Here is a 13479-nt window from a genome sequence, read left to right as displayed (position 1 = left end):
TCCCACTCCCCTTTCCTCCCTTCCTACTCCCTCCTCCTTTGTCACGTGCATTTTTAGATTCAGGTCATCCTTTGTTGTGTTGGACTCCCTGCTGCAGGTGACCATAAGTTACGCCGCAGGTAAAAATTCAGGTCATCCATTGTTGTGTGTGCCAATACCTGCTGCGGGTGTGCATAAAAGACCTCTACACTTTACGTTTCTGTCTCACTCTGTCTGAAGATGTAATATACGAAAGAACTCACTGTCGCTCCTTTCATTTTGCATATATATATATGTATATATACACACAGTAGTACCCCTCGGGTAGCGTTTTTTTTTGGATAGCTGTTTCAGGGGTAGCGACAGGATATAAAAACCCCCATGCACGGCGGATAGCGAGAACCACCGCGTGGATAGCGACCACCTGGCCGGCAGAGTTGCCAAGGTCGGTACTCTGGCAACCCTGACGACGTGCGCATGGCGATCGGCATTTGGCCTGACGTCACACGTCCACCCCCCTCCCCCTAGTCAGCACGTGTTGGTTTTTTCTCCTGCTCTTACGTCGGTCGGCGATTGTTCCCTAAATTTAATGGCGAGGCAGCAGTCACTTATCACCAGTTTCATGAGAAAGGAGAATGCAAGGCGTGAGGCAGCGAGACAAGCTGTAGTGAATGACACAGATGATCCACATACTCCACCTGTTGTTACTGATGAGGAAATTGTCTTTGAGGGGCTTGATGACGAGGAGGAGAGAGAGGCGATGAGGATAGATCAAGAGGCACATCAATGGGGGGAGGCATTGAAAGTGAATGTGAGGGAGAGCGAGAGCAAGTTCGCCCCTGCCCCAGCCCCCAGTAGACCCCAAGTCAACTTCTAGTGTGTCATATTCAATAAACAACAATCCAAACCAATAAAAAGTAAGTTTATGTATCCTTCTTTCATGTCTAATATGCACTAGTCTTCATTTTGCAAACATTATACATGTTATATATGGCTGAAAACGGAAAAATGGGGTGAATTGTGAAAAGCTCCTGACTATTTTGATATATTTAGGTAAGAAGTTTGCCCCAAAGACAGCGGTTTCATGGATAGCGACGATTGTGCCAGACTAATATGATCGCTATCCAAGAGGTTTTACTGTATATATATATATATATATATATTGTACATCTCTCTCTCTCTCTCTCTCTCTCTCTCTCTCTCTCTATATATATATATATATATATATATATATATATATATATATACATATGTACACACACACACACACACACACATATATATATATATATATATATATATATATATATATATATATATATATATATATATATATATATATATATATATATATATATATATATATATATATATATATATATATATATATATATAGTATATATATATATATATATATATATATATATATATATATATATATATATATATATATATATATATATATATATATATATATATATATATATATATATATACACACACACACAAATGTGTGTGTGTGTGTGTGTGTGTGTGTGTGTGTGTGTGTGTGTGTGTGTGTGTGTGTGTACGTGCGCGCGCACGCGCCATTACAAGCGGAGCATAATATTTTCACCCCTGCAATTATGAGCTTGCATTGTACATGTACGTATTATAAAGATAAACAATTTCTTCGATATAAGTACCTAATAGTTCTTGTGGATAGAGCGTTCATTGTCCCTAGTTTTTCGTAGTAGTTTATCATTTTTTTAATATGATATCCTAATTAAAAAGATGATGAATATTTCTGACAGATGCAACCACCCCAGCAATATTAGAGGGAAAAGTAATAATTAATTACGTGGGAGGTGGAGGAACAGTGTCAACGTGGAATGAATCGTGTTGCTGGGGGGGAGGGGGGAGACGTGTCCAACGGTTTTGGGTGGGACATCCGGGGACAGTTCCTCATGGGGATGACCCATGGGGGTCAAACCCTACCTGGAACATGTCTCAATGGATGGTCTACCATTATGGAAATTTCATTTCTCTAAAGCTTCTATAGCGCCTGTAAAAAAAAAAAAAAAAAAAGTGTCCAACGGTTTTGGGTGGGATATTCTTGGACAGTTCCCCATGGGAATGACACATAGGGGTCAAACCTTACCTGAAACCTGTCCCTGGAAAAGATTTACCATTATGCAAATTTCATTTTCCCAAAGGTTCTCCTATAACGCCTGAATTCTATTAGAAAAAGTACAGTACCTCAGTGAGTGAACCAGGCAGAGAGAGTGACATAGTTACGTGTAAGCATTCTATATTGTCTCTCCTGTGGATTCAGAAAAAAAAATACAACAAATGTTATACTGTCTCTACGGGATCATAAGCTAATTTATGCCATGTGAATAAAATTACAGTATAATTTTACTTCCACTTGTGCTAGTAACGATGCTCAAAAAGCTCGTTCACAAAAGTAACATGACGTAAACGAATTAATGGTTTGCATCTTTATTTACGCAAAATAATCGTCGACCTGTTATGTTATAGGTCTTGTGAAAGTTATGCGCACCGCGGTGCTGATGCCTCCAGGTGCTGTTTTGGAGCGAGTGAGGATATATCACAAGTCACACGGACTGGCCTGATAACATTGCACCTGCTTCACTCCCACAGCGGTATCTTCCTCAAGTGGTTAGTGCGTCAAATTTTCATATCTCATTGTATGTGTGTATGCTCCGACAGAGGACCGAGTGGCAAGAGTGAAAGATGAGTTTTGGGCAAGAGAAGAAGCATGTATGGACAAATTTGAGAGGAGCGAGAGAGTGCTTTTGACTGGAGACATTAATGGCAAAGTTGGGAATGTACGAGTGGATCGAGTGGTTGGTCAGTGGGGTGTGCCAGCTGAAGTAGATGGGAATGGTAGTGCTTTCGTGGACATCTGTGCTGGTAAGGGGTTGGCAATAGCCATCACCTACTTTCGGCATAAGATGATCCACCGGTATACATGGAGAGTAGTGAGGAGGATGGATGGTGAGCTTGTTGAACGAAAGGCAATGATAGACTATGTGTGTGTGGATGAGCGAATGAGAAGACGAGTGTTGGATGCAAGAGTGTGGAGAGGGTGGGAGAATGGAGTCTCGGACCATCACTTAGTGATGGCCAGGATAAACATGCAAAGAAAATGGTTGAGGAGACGAAAGAGAGGACAGGAGGAATCAGCTCCTGTGAGAAAAGTGAATTTGCAAGATAGTAAGAAAATGGCAGAGTACAAGAGCATAGTGGAAGAAAGATTGGGAAGGTATGAGCTAGAGCAGATGGAAGGGGTGGAAGATGTATGTAAGACACTCAAGGAAGAGATAGGCACTGCGTGTGAGGTGGTTTGTGGAGTGAGGAGGAGATGCAAGGGAGTGCAAGGGACAGCATGGTGGAATGATGAGGTGAAACGAGTTGTGGAACAAAAGAAGAAGGCATATAGTGAATGGTTGGCAAGTAGAGGTAGGGGAGAAGATGAGAGAGAGAAGAGAGAGGTATATGTGAGCAGGGGAAGGGAGGTGAAGAGACTGGTGAAGGAGAGTAAGAAGAAAGTGGATGAAGAGTTTGGGAGGAATCTGAGTGTGAAATGGAGGGAGAGTAAGAAATTGTTTTGGAAGGAGGTAAAGAAAGTAAGGTAGTGTGAATGGGGAAATAGTAGGGGAGTGAAAGAGATGAATAATAGATTGTTGGTGGAGAAGAGAGAGAAATTGAGGAGATGGAAGGAACACTTTGAGAATTTGTTGAATGTAGAGAGTGAGAACAGTGCTAGTATAAGTGGTTGGGGAATGGCTGGGAGAAGAAGAGATGAGAGGAGGGAGGAAGAGATCAGTAGGGCGGAAGTAATGGAAGCAATGAAGAAGATCAAGTTGGGAAAGGCCCCAGGAATTGACGTAGTGTGTGGTGAAACGCTGAGGTATGGGGGTGAGATTGTTGTGGAGTGGATATGGAAGTTGTGTAAATTGGCTTGGGAAGAGGGAAGGATTCCAGAGGACTGGAAATCAGGTATAATTGTTCCTTTATACAAAGGAAAAGGGGAGAGAGAAGTATGTGGTAACCATAGGGGTATTTGCCTTCTTAGTGTGACTGGTAAAATATATGGTAGAATACTCATTGATAGGGTTAGGCATATGACAGAGAAGCTAGTTGGAGAAGAACAAGGGGGATTTAGGAAGGAAAAAGGGTGTGTAGATCAGATATTTATTCTAAGATGTTTAGTGGAGAAGTATCTAGAGAAGGGAAAGAAAGTGTATGCTGCCTTCATGGACTTGGAGAAAGCTTATGACAGAATAGATAGGCAAGGTATATGGAAGGTATTAAGAATATATGGAGTGGAGGGGAAATTGTTGAGTGCTGTGAAGAGTATGTACGAAGGAGCTAGGGCTACGGTGCGAGTGGATGGTGAGCTGAGTGAGTTCTTTGATCTCAATGTAGGACTGAAACAGGGTTGTGTGATGTCTCCATGACTGTTTAATATATACATGGATGGGGTTGTAAAGGAGGTGCAAGGTAGGGCAGTGGATGTGGGGCTGGCTCTAATGAATGAGGGTGAGATTTGGAAGATTCCGGTGTTGCTGTTTGCTGATGATACAGTATTGTTGAGTGAAGATGAATGGGAGTTGCAAGGTTTGGTGAATGAATTAGGGACAGTGTGTTGGAGGAGGAAGCTGAAAGTTAATGTAAACAAAAGTAAAGTTATGGTATTTGAGAGGAATGAAGTCACAGAATGTACAGTGAGGTTGGATGGTGAGGAATTGGAGAATGTGAGTGGATTCAAGTACTTGGGTAGTGTGATGAGTAAGGATGGAACTTTGGGGAATGAAGTGCGTGAAAGGGTATAGCAGGGAAGGAAGATTGTTGGTTCACTGAAAGCAGTGATGAGAAATAGGGAGGTGAGTATGGAAGTTAAGAAGTCACTGCATGATAGTACAGTATTGTGATCCCTACCCTGGTGTATGGAAGCGTGGCGTGGACCTTGGAAAAGGGGAACAAATCAAGAGTGAGACCAGTGGAAATGAGTTACTTGAAAGAAGCATGTGGAGTGGCATGGAGGGACAGGTTGACAAATGAAGAAGTGAAGGAACTTTGTGGGGTGGATGTGGATGTGGTTGAGAAGATTAGGAGAAATACACTGAGGTGGTCTGGACATGTGGAGAGAATGGAGAATGAACGACTGACTAAGAGGGTGAGGTGGAGGGAGGGAGAGGGAGGGGTAGACCGAGGATGAGGCGGAGGGATGGAGTTGAGAGGTATATGAGGGAGGGGAGGGTGAGCTGGGGGAAGGGTAGTCAAATGGTGGGTGACAGAGTGACTTGGAGGCGTTTTGTCTGCAGCCACCCTTTGCAGGATTAGGGCGTCAGGCTATAGATAGATATTTCATTAGTATCATTATATTATACTCTTCGAAGAACACTCTTTGTATTTTGCATGTTCCGGCAAACATCAGGCGATTTCATCTAACATAATTTTGGTATGACCCCATAGGATAAAGGTTAAAGAAATAATTTCTATTCCTTATAGGTTAAGAAGACCCTCAGGCTTACTGGAATTTGAATCTTTATCCTTTACTCTGTCTAGCTTATGAGGACTTAACAGCTGCCGGTGATGGCATGTATGTTCAGTAGTTGGCAAAAATGTTAAAAATATCATCATCCAATTCTGTGTTGCCCCATGAGGAGCGTAGGAGCTGGGGCTAAGCAAGTTGACCCTGACATTTAAGATGAGAGTGACCAGCCTCACTCATCCCTAAGTGGCATTACGTGAGTAATAATCCCCAATCATCCCTTGGACATAAACCGGCACAGGCTTAATCCGATTGGAGCACCTAAATTACCCACTGAACCACCAGACACCAAAATTTGGTTATATGGTTACCACCCAGCATAGTAGATGGTTTCCTGGTGTACATAAAACCATTTTGCTTGTCACTTAGTGTAGAGTTACCCATAGGCAGAAGGAAGAGGAAAGAAAGAATGAAGGAAAGAAAGGCAGAAGAGGAAGGAAGGAAAGAAATCAGAAGAGAGGAAAGGGCCGTCACTCGAGAGCAGCACTACACTGAGAGAGTGGATGGTGAGTGCCCCACCTACCACTGTGTTAAAATAACATGGATAAGTCGTTGTCTACTGTATGATAACTACAATAAACTGCCTTAACCTGCCCTGTCCCTTCGATGTATGGGTACGTTGCAACATTTTGCATTTGCCAGTCCCGATGATGTACTGGTACGTCGTGCAATTGCAAGGTCCCTAATTTGCACAATTTTCAATTTTCATGTGTGATTTTTCGTACGTATACACGGGACATCTTCCTCTATTCCTCTACAAGATGCCATGTCATAAAAGACTTTGTGATTCCTTTGTGGTTGAGTTATATATATATATATATATATATATATATATATATATATATATAAGACTTGTGGACGAGCGGTTTTTATATCTTGGATTAGCTTGTAGTAGATAATCTTCCTTCCCATTTGTCATGTAGTGACAGGAGAGGTAAAGAATAGTATGGGACTATTTTTATTTGTCTTGGAAATATTAACAAGTCTCTCACACAGAGCGGAGTATAGAGTCCAGTCCCGCTAGCTATCTCTCTGTCTCTCTCTCAAAGTTGCCAAGCCCTTCTCCCTGTGACCTGCCTCTTGTATGGCTTGTCTCCTTCTGCTCCTGCCTGTTCTGTGGCTAACCTCCCTCTGAGCTCTCTTTCCTAAATTCTGGTGTAGCAGGGGTGTGTCACGTGTGTTCCTTGTGAGTGGAAAGTTCTAGAACCCTGTGTGTATGTGTGTATGTGTGTGTATGGTCACTAGGCGCTGTCGTGTGCCTAATAAGTATTCCTTAAGTTGAGAGTGTGTAAGCATGTTTAGCATTGCTCGATTCTCGCAGACACAATACCTTCTCATCATCTGACTCCCTGCTTCTATCTGTCTCTCTATCTATCTATTTATTATGATTTGTAAATATAGTATGGAGTCCTAACACATTGCTCGGCCGCGCAAAAATGGCGTACCATCGACAGTTAATAGTCATAACATATTAATACATATTATATACACATTATAATGAACTTATATGCTAATTAAGTGAAATACATAATATTGTAAAAGTAACATAATTGTATGAATATTGTATACATATAATATTTATAGTAAATAGTGATTATTCAGTAATATTACATTTTAAACAAGTTGTATACATATTTGAATAAATGCATTAAAGTAAATTATTTAACTGTAATACAGTATGTACTTGGGTTTTTGTAGTGAAATGCATACATGTGTTGGCCTTATAACTGTAGTTACATTTTGTTAATGCAACTGTTACATATGTGTCTTGGCCTTATAATTGTAGTTAAAGTTACATAAAAGTTACATCTTGTTAATGCAACTGTTAATTGGCAAAGTGTAACATAATGCAATCGTTTGTCGTTACATAATTGTTACATATCGTTTGTAGTTACATAATTGTAGCAAGTGTAACATAATGCAATTGTTTGTCGTTACATAATTATAATATGGAGTTACATAATTGTTACATATTGTTTGTAGTTACATAATTGTAGTTAAAGTTACATAAAAGTTACATCTTGTTAATGCAAGTTACATAAAATGGTACATATTGTTTGTAGTTACATAATTGTAGCAAGTGTAACATAATGCAATCGTTTGTCGTTACATAATTATAATATGGAGTTACATAATTGTTACATATCGTTTGTAGTTACATAATTGTAATAATTGCAGTCCTAACATATGCTGCGGTCGATGATAGTGATGATGTGTCATGCCACTTGCTTGTGGAGACAACAATTTGCTTTTTTGTTTGTAGTTTATGTGGTATTTTGACATATGTAGTAACACTTACACTTATTTTCATTTGTTTGTTATGTGATCTTACTCTATTTCTCTCGTTTTTCTTTCTTACTTTTTCTTTTCTTTTTTTTTGTATTGATTTTCTATAGTTTGTTTTTCTTCGCTTGTGTACGCTTTTTCTATGTTGTTCATTGTTGCATAATTACTGGCTAATTTCCTTGGGATACTTTTTAAAAGTTTAGTTTATATTGCACAGAGATTATAAAATGATATTATATAGTCCCATATTTTGTTATTTTATATAAAAAATATATATACATATATACAGTATTAACTATATACACTGACTTGTTGTTCACTTGTACCTATCGTGGGTAATATGTGTGTCAGCACTGTGTGGAAATCTTTGTCTTCACGATTGTGTTGAAGATGTTCACTCTTGCTAACGTCATTTGTGTTGGCCATTTTTTTTTCTCTAGTTTACCTTGTAACTTAATTTATATGTTTCCACTAGGTAGCTTTAATTAATAAATGTTTAATACAGTTCTTTTAATCGCTCACTGAGTAACTTTAATGGTATATTTTCTTTATTACTTTGTAGATATAATAATGTATAGCTGTATGTATGAAACACGTATTTTATGTAGGTATAAATGGTAACACTCGTTGGTAGTAAATAAATGTTATAATAAATGAATGAATATATACAGTGTAGAATATTTATTGTTGGTGATTATTTCGTGTTTGAGTTATGCAGATAACTGAAGTAAGTATGTGTGTTTAAGCTGTAACTATACAGCACGTTTTATATGTTTGTGCAGAAGCTTATTGTCTATCACTGTGTATTGTATAAATGAAGTAACTATGTAACTCACTAATTTTTACCGTGGAGGAAATGGTGTGAGTGGTGTTGCACGTGGTGATGGCGTTGTCCTTCGCGGGTTGATTAACGTGTTGTCGTCTCAGCACTTGGTGACGTCGGCTTCCCACACTGGTAGCTGTGGTGCGTGAATGAGTAGCGATGAGTAACTTGAGTGAAGACGGGTGAGTAAGATGAGTTGTGAATATGGACTTGGTGTTTTGCTGCGTGTCTTGACCTCTGCGTCAGCGATGCAGATAGACGGGCGAGAGTGGTTGGGGTGTGTGTGCTTGTTGCTTTGGTCTTTCCTCTTCTTTACTTGCTTTGTTTTATATTCTTGTTGCTGCTTGAAGTTACGGGAAGTTTATAGAGTTGTTTTGTAGACTTGTAGGCTATTTGCATTGTAGGCTGTATTTTGTAGGAATCACTGTAGAACTGAAGCTAATCTTGTAGAGTTTTGCCTGCTTTTGTAGAAATTTGCTTTTGATTCGGAGACGATGTCCGTAGATTCGCTGCTACCAAATGTCATAAAAGACTTTGTGATTCCTTTGTGGTTGAGTTATATATATATATATATATATATATATATATATATATATATATATATTAGACTTGTGGACGAGCGGTTTTTATATCTTGGAGTAGCTTGTAGTAGATAATCTTCCTTCCCATTTGTCATGTAGTGACAGGAGAAGTAAAGAATAGTATGGGACTATTTTTATTTGTCTTGGAAATATTAACAAGTCTCTCACACAGAGCGGAGTATAGAGTCCAGTCCCGCTAGCTATCTCTCTGTCTCTCTCTCAAAGTTGCCAAGCCCTTCTCCCTGCGACCTGCCTCTTGTATGGCTTGTCTCCTTCTGCTCCTGCCTGTTCTGTGGCTAACCTCCCTCTGAGCTCTCCTAAATTCTGGTGTAGCAGGGGTGTGTCACGTGTGTTCCTTGTGAGTGGAAAGTTCTAGAAGCCTGTGTGTGAGTATGTGTGCATGTGTGTGTATGGTCACTAGGCGCTGTCGTGTGCCTAATAAGCATTCCTTGAGCTGAGAGTGTGTAAGCATGTTTAGCATTGCTCGATTCTCGCAGACACAATACCTTCTCATCATCTGACTCCCTGCTTCTATCTGTCTCTCTATCTATCTATTTATTATGATTTGTAATTATAATATGGAGTCCTAACACAGCCAAGCAGGTACAACGCCTTACACCGCATAACCTCCCCTCCCCATTGTCTCATCAATTCACCTGTTACCAGTGACCTGGCCAATAAAGACTTTCAGGGCCAGAGTGATTCCCCAATCGAAGACAATGTGGAGGGCAAAGAGTACATAGCATTAGAGGAAGAAACAGTCAGAAATCATGATCAGGTAATGTGGCAAAAGAAGGTCAGGAATGGTGATGAGTTAGTGAGTGAAACACTGCTTATAATGCCTATATTACTGTTTGAAAACCAATATACTCTCATACTACATATAAATTCTTACCAAATAAATAAATAAATACCGTTTATGAGTGGTGTGGAATAGTTATCCTCCCATAGAACTCGTTTTCTTTGCAGCCAGCCTGATAGAAAACCCTGTAAGGTAAGGAGGTACTCCTACCTGAATCGAGTATTTTAAACCTCAGGTGAGCAATTTCTCTATGAATTTTCGATGTTTCTCACCAAAAGTGGAGGTTTTAGCCAAAAAAAAAATTTTCCAAAAATGCTCGGGACTGGGGGGTGTCGGAGGTGCGAAAGTGCTCGGGACGTGATGAGTTAATTATTAGTCATCATCATCCTCGTCCTATTTCACCCTGTTAAATGTGCTGTAGCCCCAGTGGATTAGTAGTAGGCTAAAACTGTTTTCCCGGACTGATGGCTGCCCTAAACTCATATCAATTCATTTTCATTGGGATGAACTGAGGGTTTTCTCTCATGGAATATAATAGTCCCTGTGTCTGGACTCCTGCATCCCAAAGAGGACCATATGGAATTGCGGTTGAAGTTTGTGTGTGTGTGTGTGTGTGTGTGTGTGTGTGCGCGCGTGTGTGTGTGTGTGTGTGTGTGTGTGTGTGTGTGTGTGTGTGTGTGTGTGTGTGTGTGTGTGTGTGTGTGTATTACATTTTTGATGGCATTAGAAACAGGAATAGAAATAATAAAATAGAGGAAGTATCACATGTGTACAGTATAGAGTGAAATGGACCAAACATGCCACGGGTCATCCGGCATTTAAACCTTCATAATTCTCATTTGTATCCCACAGGCAAAAAGTGTTACGTTAACGTGCTTCAGTTGAATAAATTGTTTTGAAGAAGGAAGCCTTCACGCTTAGCATCAGTATAACGCGGCGGCTTCGGCTGACTGGTCAGACAAGTGTTCTTGAAGCCCATAAGGATGATGGACTGAAGGAGATGGACAACATTTCACATCACAGTGTATTATATCTCAGTATGCTCCACCTTCCTCCTTCCAAGACATGATGTTGATTCCACTTAAACAGACCCTTTTTTAAAGAGTGCTCTGAAGACCCCGTTAGGGGTCAGGAATCGTCATTGTATGAATGATCTGCATGCGTTTTGCTTTTCTTTATGATTAGGCTACTTATTATTCGCCATTCAATAAGCCATGGATTTTTTTTTGTATGAGCCTAGGAATACTTTTGCATATTACGCGAGGGTAACGATATGACACTTTGTAATGTCAAAGCTGCAATGCGTCTGAGCCTGTGTGTGTGTGTGTGTGTGTAAACTTGCAAGTCATCCTGTTGGTGGAGCTAGATGGCAGATTGGGTAGGTTGGCAGCTGGATGGGTGGTGTGGGTGGGTGGATATACAGAGTGGGTGAATGAGTGGGTGGGGTAGTTGGATGGGTGAGTGTGATGGGATGGGTTGGGATGGTTGGGCTGGGAGGTATGGGATGGGATGGGCAGGATGCGAGGGTGGGTCGTTGGGTTAGTGTGCAGGGTGGATGGGTGATGTAAACAGTGGGAAAATAGATCTATTACTAAACAGATCCTGAATAGGAATAGGTACAAGGGGAACATACCTAGGGATTTTCGACCATATAATATATACATCCAATGGGTAGAACTAGGCCCATAACAGAATTAAGTTAATGAGGGAAGGTCCATGAGAGAAAATAGGTCCACGAAAGAAAATATGTCCAAGAGTAAAATATGATCATGGGTAACTTAGGTCCAAGGAGGAAAATGGGTTCATGTAAGGAAAGAAAATTAAGCAGGAAATTGATCCATGGTTGACAATAGGTCCATAAGGAAATTAGGTTATTGGTGGGAAATAGGCTAATAGGGGAAATACGACCATGTTAGAAAACAGATGCATGGGTTAAATAGGTCCATTGGGAAAACAGGCCCAAACAAAAAAATATGTCCACAAGGAATAGTAAATCCATGATCGAAATGGGCCCAAGCGTGAAAACAGGTCTAAGAGAGAGTACATGTTCATGGGGGAACTTGAAAATAAAAATGTGGCAACACGTCCTAAGGGGGAAATGGGTAGGCGATGAGCTGACACTTGGGGGGTGGAGTCGCAGACGGATTTATTTGCAGGTTCTTCCTAAACCATGTTCAACAGTGTACCAGACTTATTTTCGTTTCGTAATATTTTCTTCCTCCCTCGTGTTCCACCACCAAATGCCATTGATTTTTACATAAACTTCGTGATTCAGTGCTATTTGCATTAAGTTATTTTTAAATTAGAGACAAGTGACAGGTGGATAGAATATTATGTACACATGCTTAAGCAAAATTTCTGCTGATTAGTTCCCATGAAATCTAAAAATATCCTTGTAGTTTGTGATGTCCCTAGAAGCTCAGTCTGTTGGTATACGAAGAATACTAACGTTCATAAAAACTGGTACAGTAACTTGGCAGTCGAGTGTTCCCTCCTGATTGTGGAACAACCTTACGCTTTAGACGATTCGGGTTGTGGTGTGAATGATCTTGCATAAATGAAGACCGGTTTCAAAATAAGATTACTTTCCTGATCAGTTAGCATATATGTCTCGAGTACCTCAGAAATGAATAAGGACGAAAAATTAATACCACTTCAGGGAGTATGAAGTTAAAGAGCAAAACCTTTCTGGTTCTTGTTTGCCCTGTACAGCTCCTAATAAATTTATGAACATGAACTGCATTTTGAAGAATAACACCATGCGGATCACGATGAACCAACCTTTTAAAATACATGCAACATTTATCCAAATATATATATATATATATATATATATATATATATATATATATATATATATATATATATATATATGTAAGTGTCTGTGTGTGTGTGTGTCTAAACATTGTGTCCCCCCACCTGTGGCGGGGGGAACACAAACTGGCCGCACTATGGGTTGGTACTACCACTCTGCGGCCAGCTTGTATTAGGAAGAATTCTACCACAGTATTCCCTGCCTGTGGTAAAAGGCGACTAGAAGGGCGGGGTGAGGGGACTAGGGATCTCCTTCTCTGGTTTTGTTCCTACAATGAGACAGAGAATAGAAAGCGATGAGGGATTGAGTTGTCTCCATACCCTGAAGATTAGGTCTATGAATGTGCGTGATTTGTAGTACGATTGAGACTAAGAGGGAGGAGATTGGGAGAATGTTTGTGAGAAGAAAGTTGGATGAGGTAGCTTTGAGTAAAACAAAGATGAAAGGGAAAGATGAGTCTAAGTTTGAAGTGTGAATAGACAGATGTCATGTGTTGACAGAAGAAGGACGAGAGAAGGTGTGGCCTTGTTTAAGCAGGGAAGTGCAGCCGTGCCTGACTGAATGGAAGGTGTCATCGAGACAGATGTGGGTGAAAGCGAAATTTGGACGTGAGTTGTGGGTATCTGTGAG

The 13479-nt window shown here is 40.2% G+C and overlaps 1 protein-coding gene across 1 annotated transcript in view; it reads right to left on the bottom strand.

Annotated features, from left to right (window-relative positions):
• Positions 1 to 470, bottom strand: part of LOC145393212 (macrophage mannose receptor 1-like) — a 147599-nt gene extending 147129 nt beyond the window's left edge. The window contains exon 1 of the mRNA XM_080267415.1: positions 433 to 470. Within this exon, the coding sequence (XP_080123541.1) occupies positions 433 to 470 (38 nt within the window). The remainder of the gene's footprint in view (positions 1 to 432) is intronic.
• Positions 471 to 13479: the final 13009 nt, after the last annotated feature.

The sequence above is a fragment of the Coenobita brevimanus genome, chromosome 3 (assembly GCF_032717465.1).
Source record: "Coenobita brevimanus isolate Jiangsu-jjx chromosome 3, ASM3271746v2, whole genome shotgun sequence".
In the NCBI taxonomy this organism is placed as follows: Eukaryota; Metazoa; Arthropoda; class Malacostraca; order Decapoda; family Coenobitidae; genus Coenobita; species Coenobita brevimanus.
The sequence above is the reverse complement of the archived record's forward strand: the minus strand, read 5'-3'. Positions and strand labels throughout refer to the sequence as shown.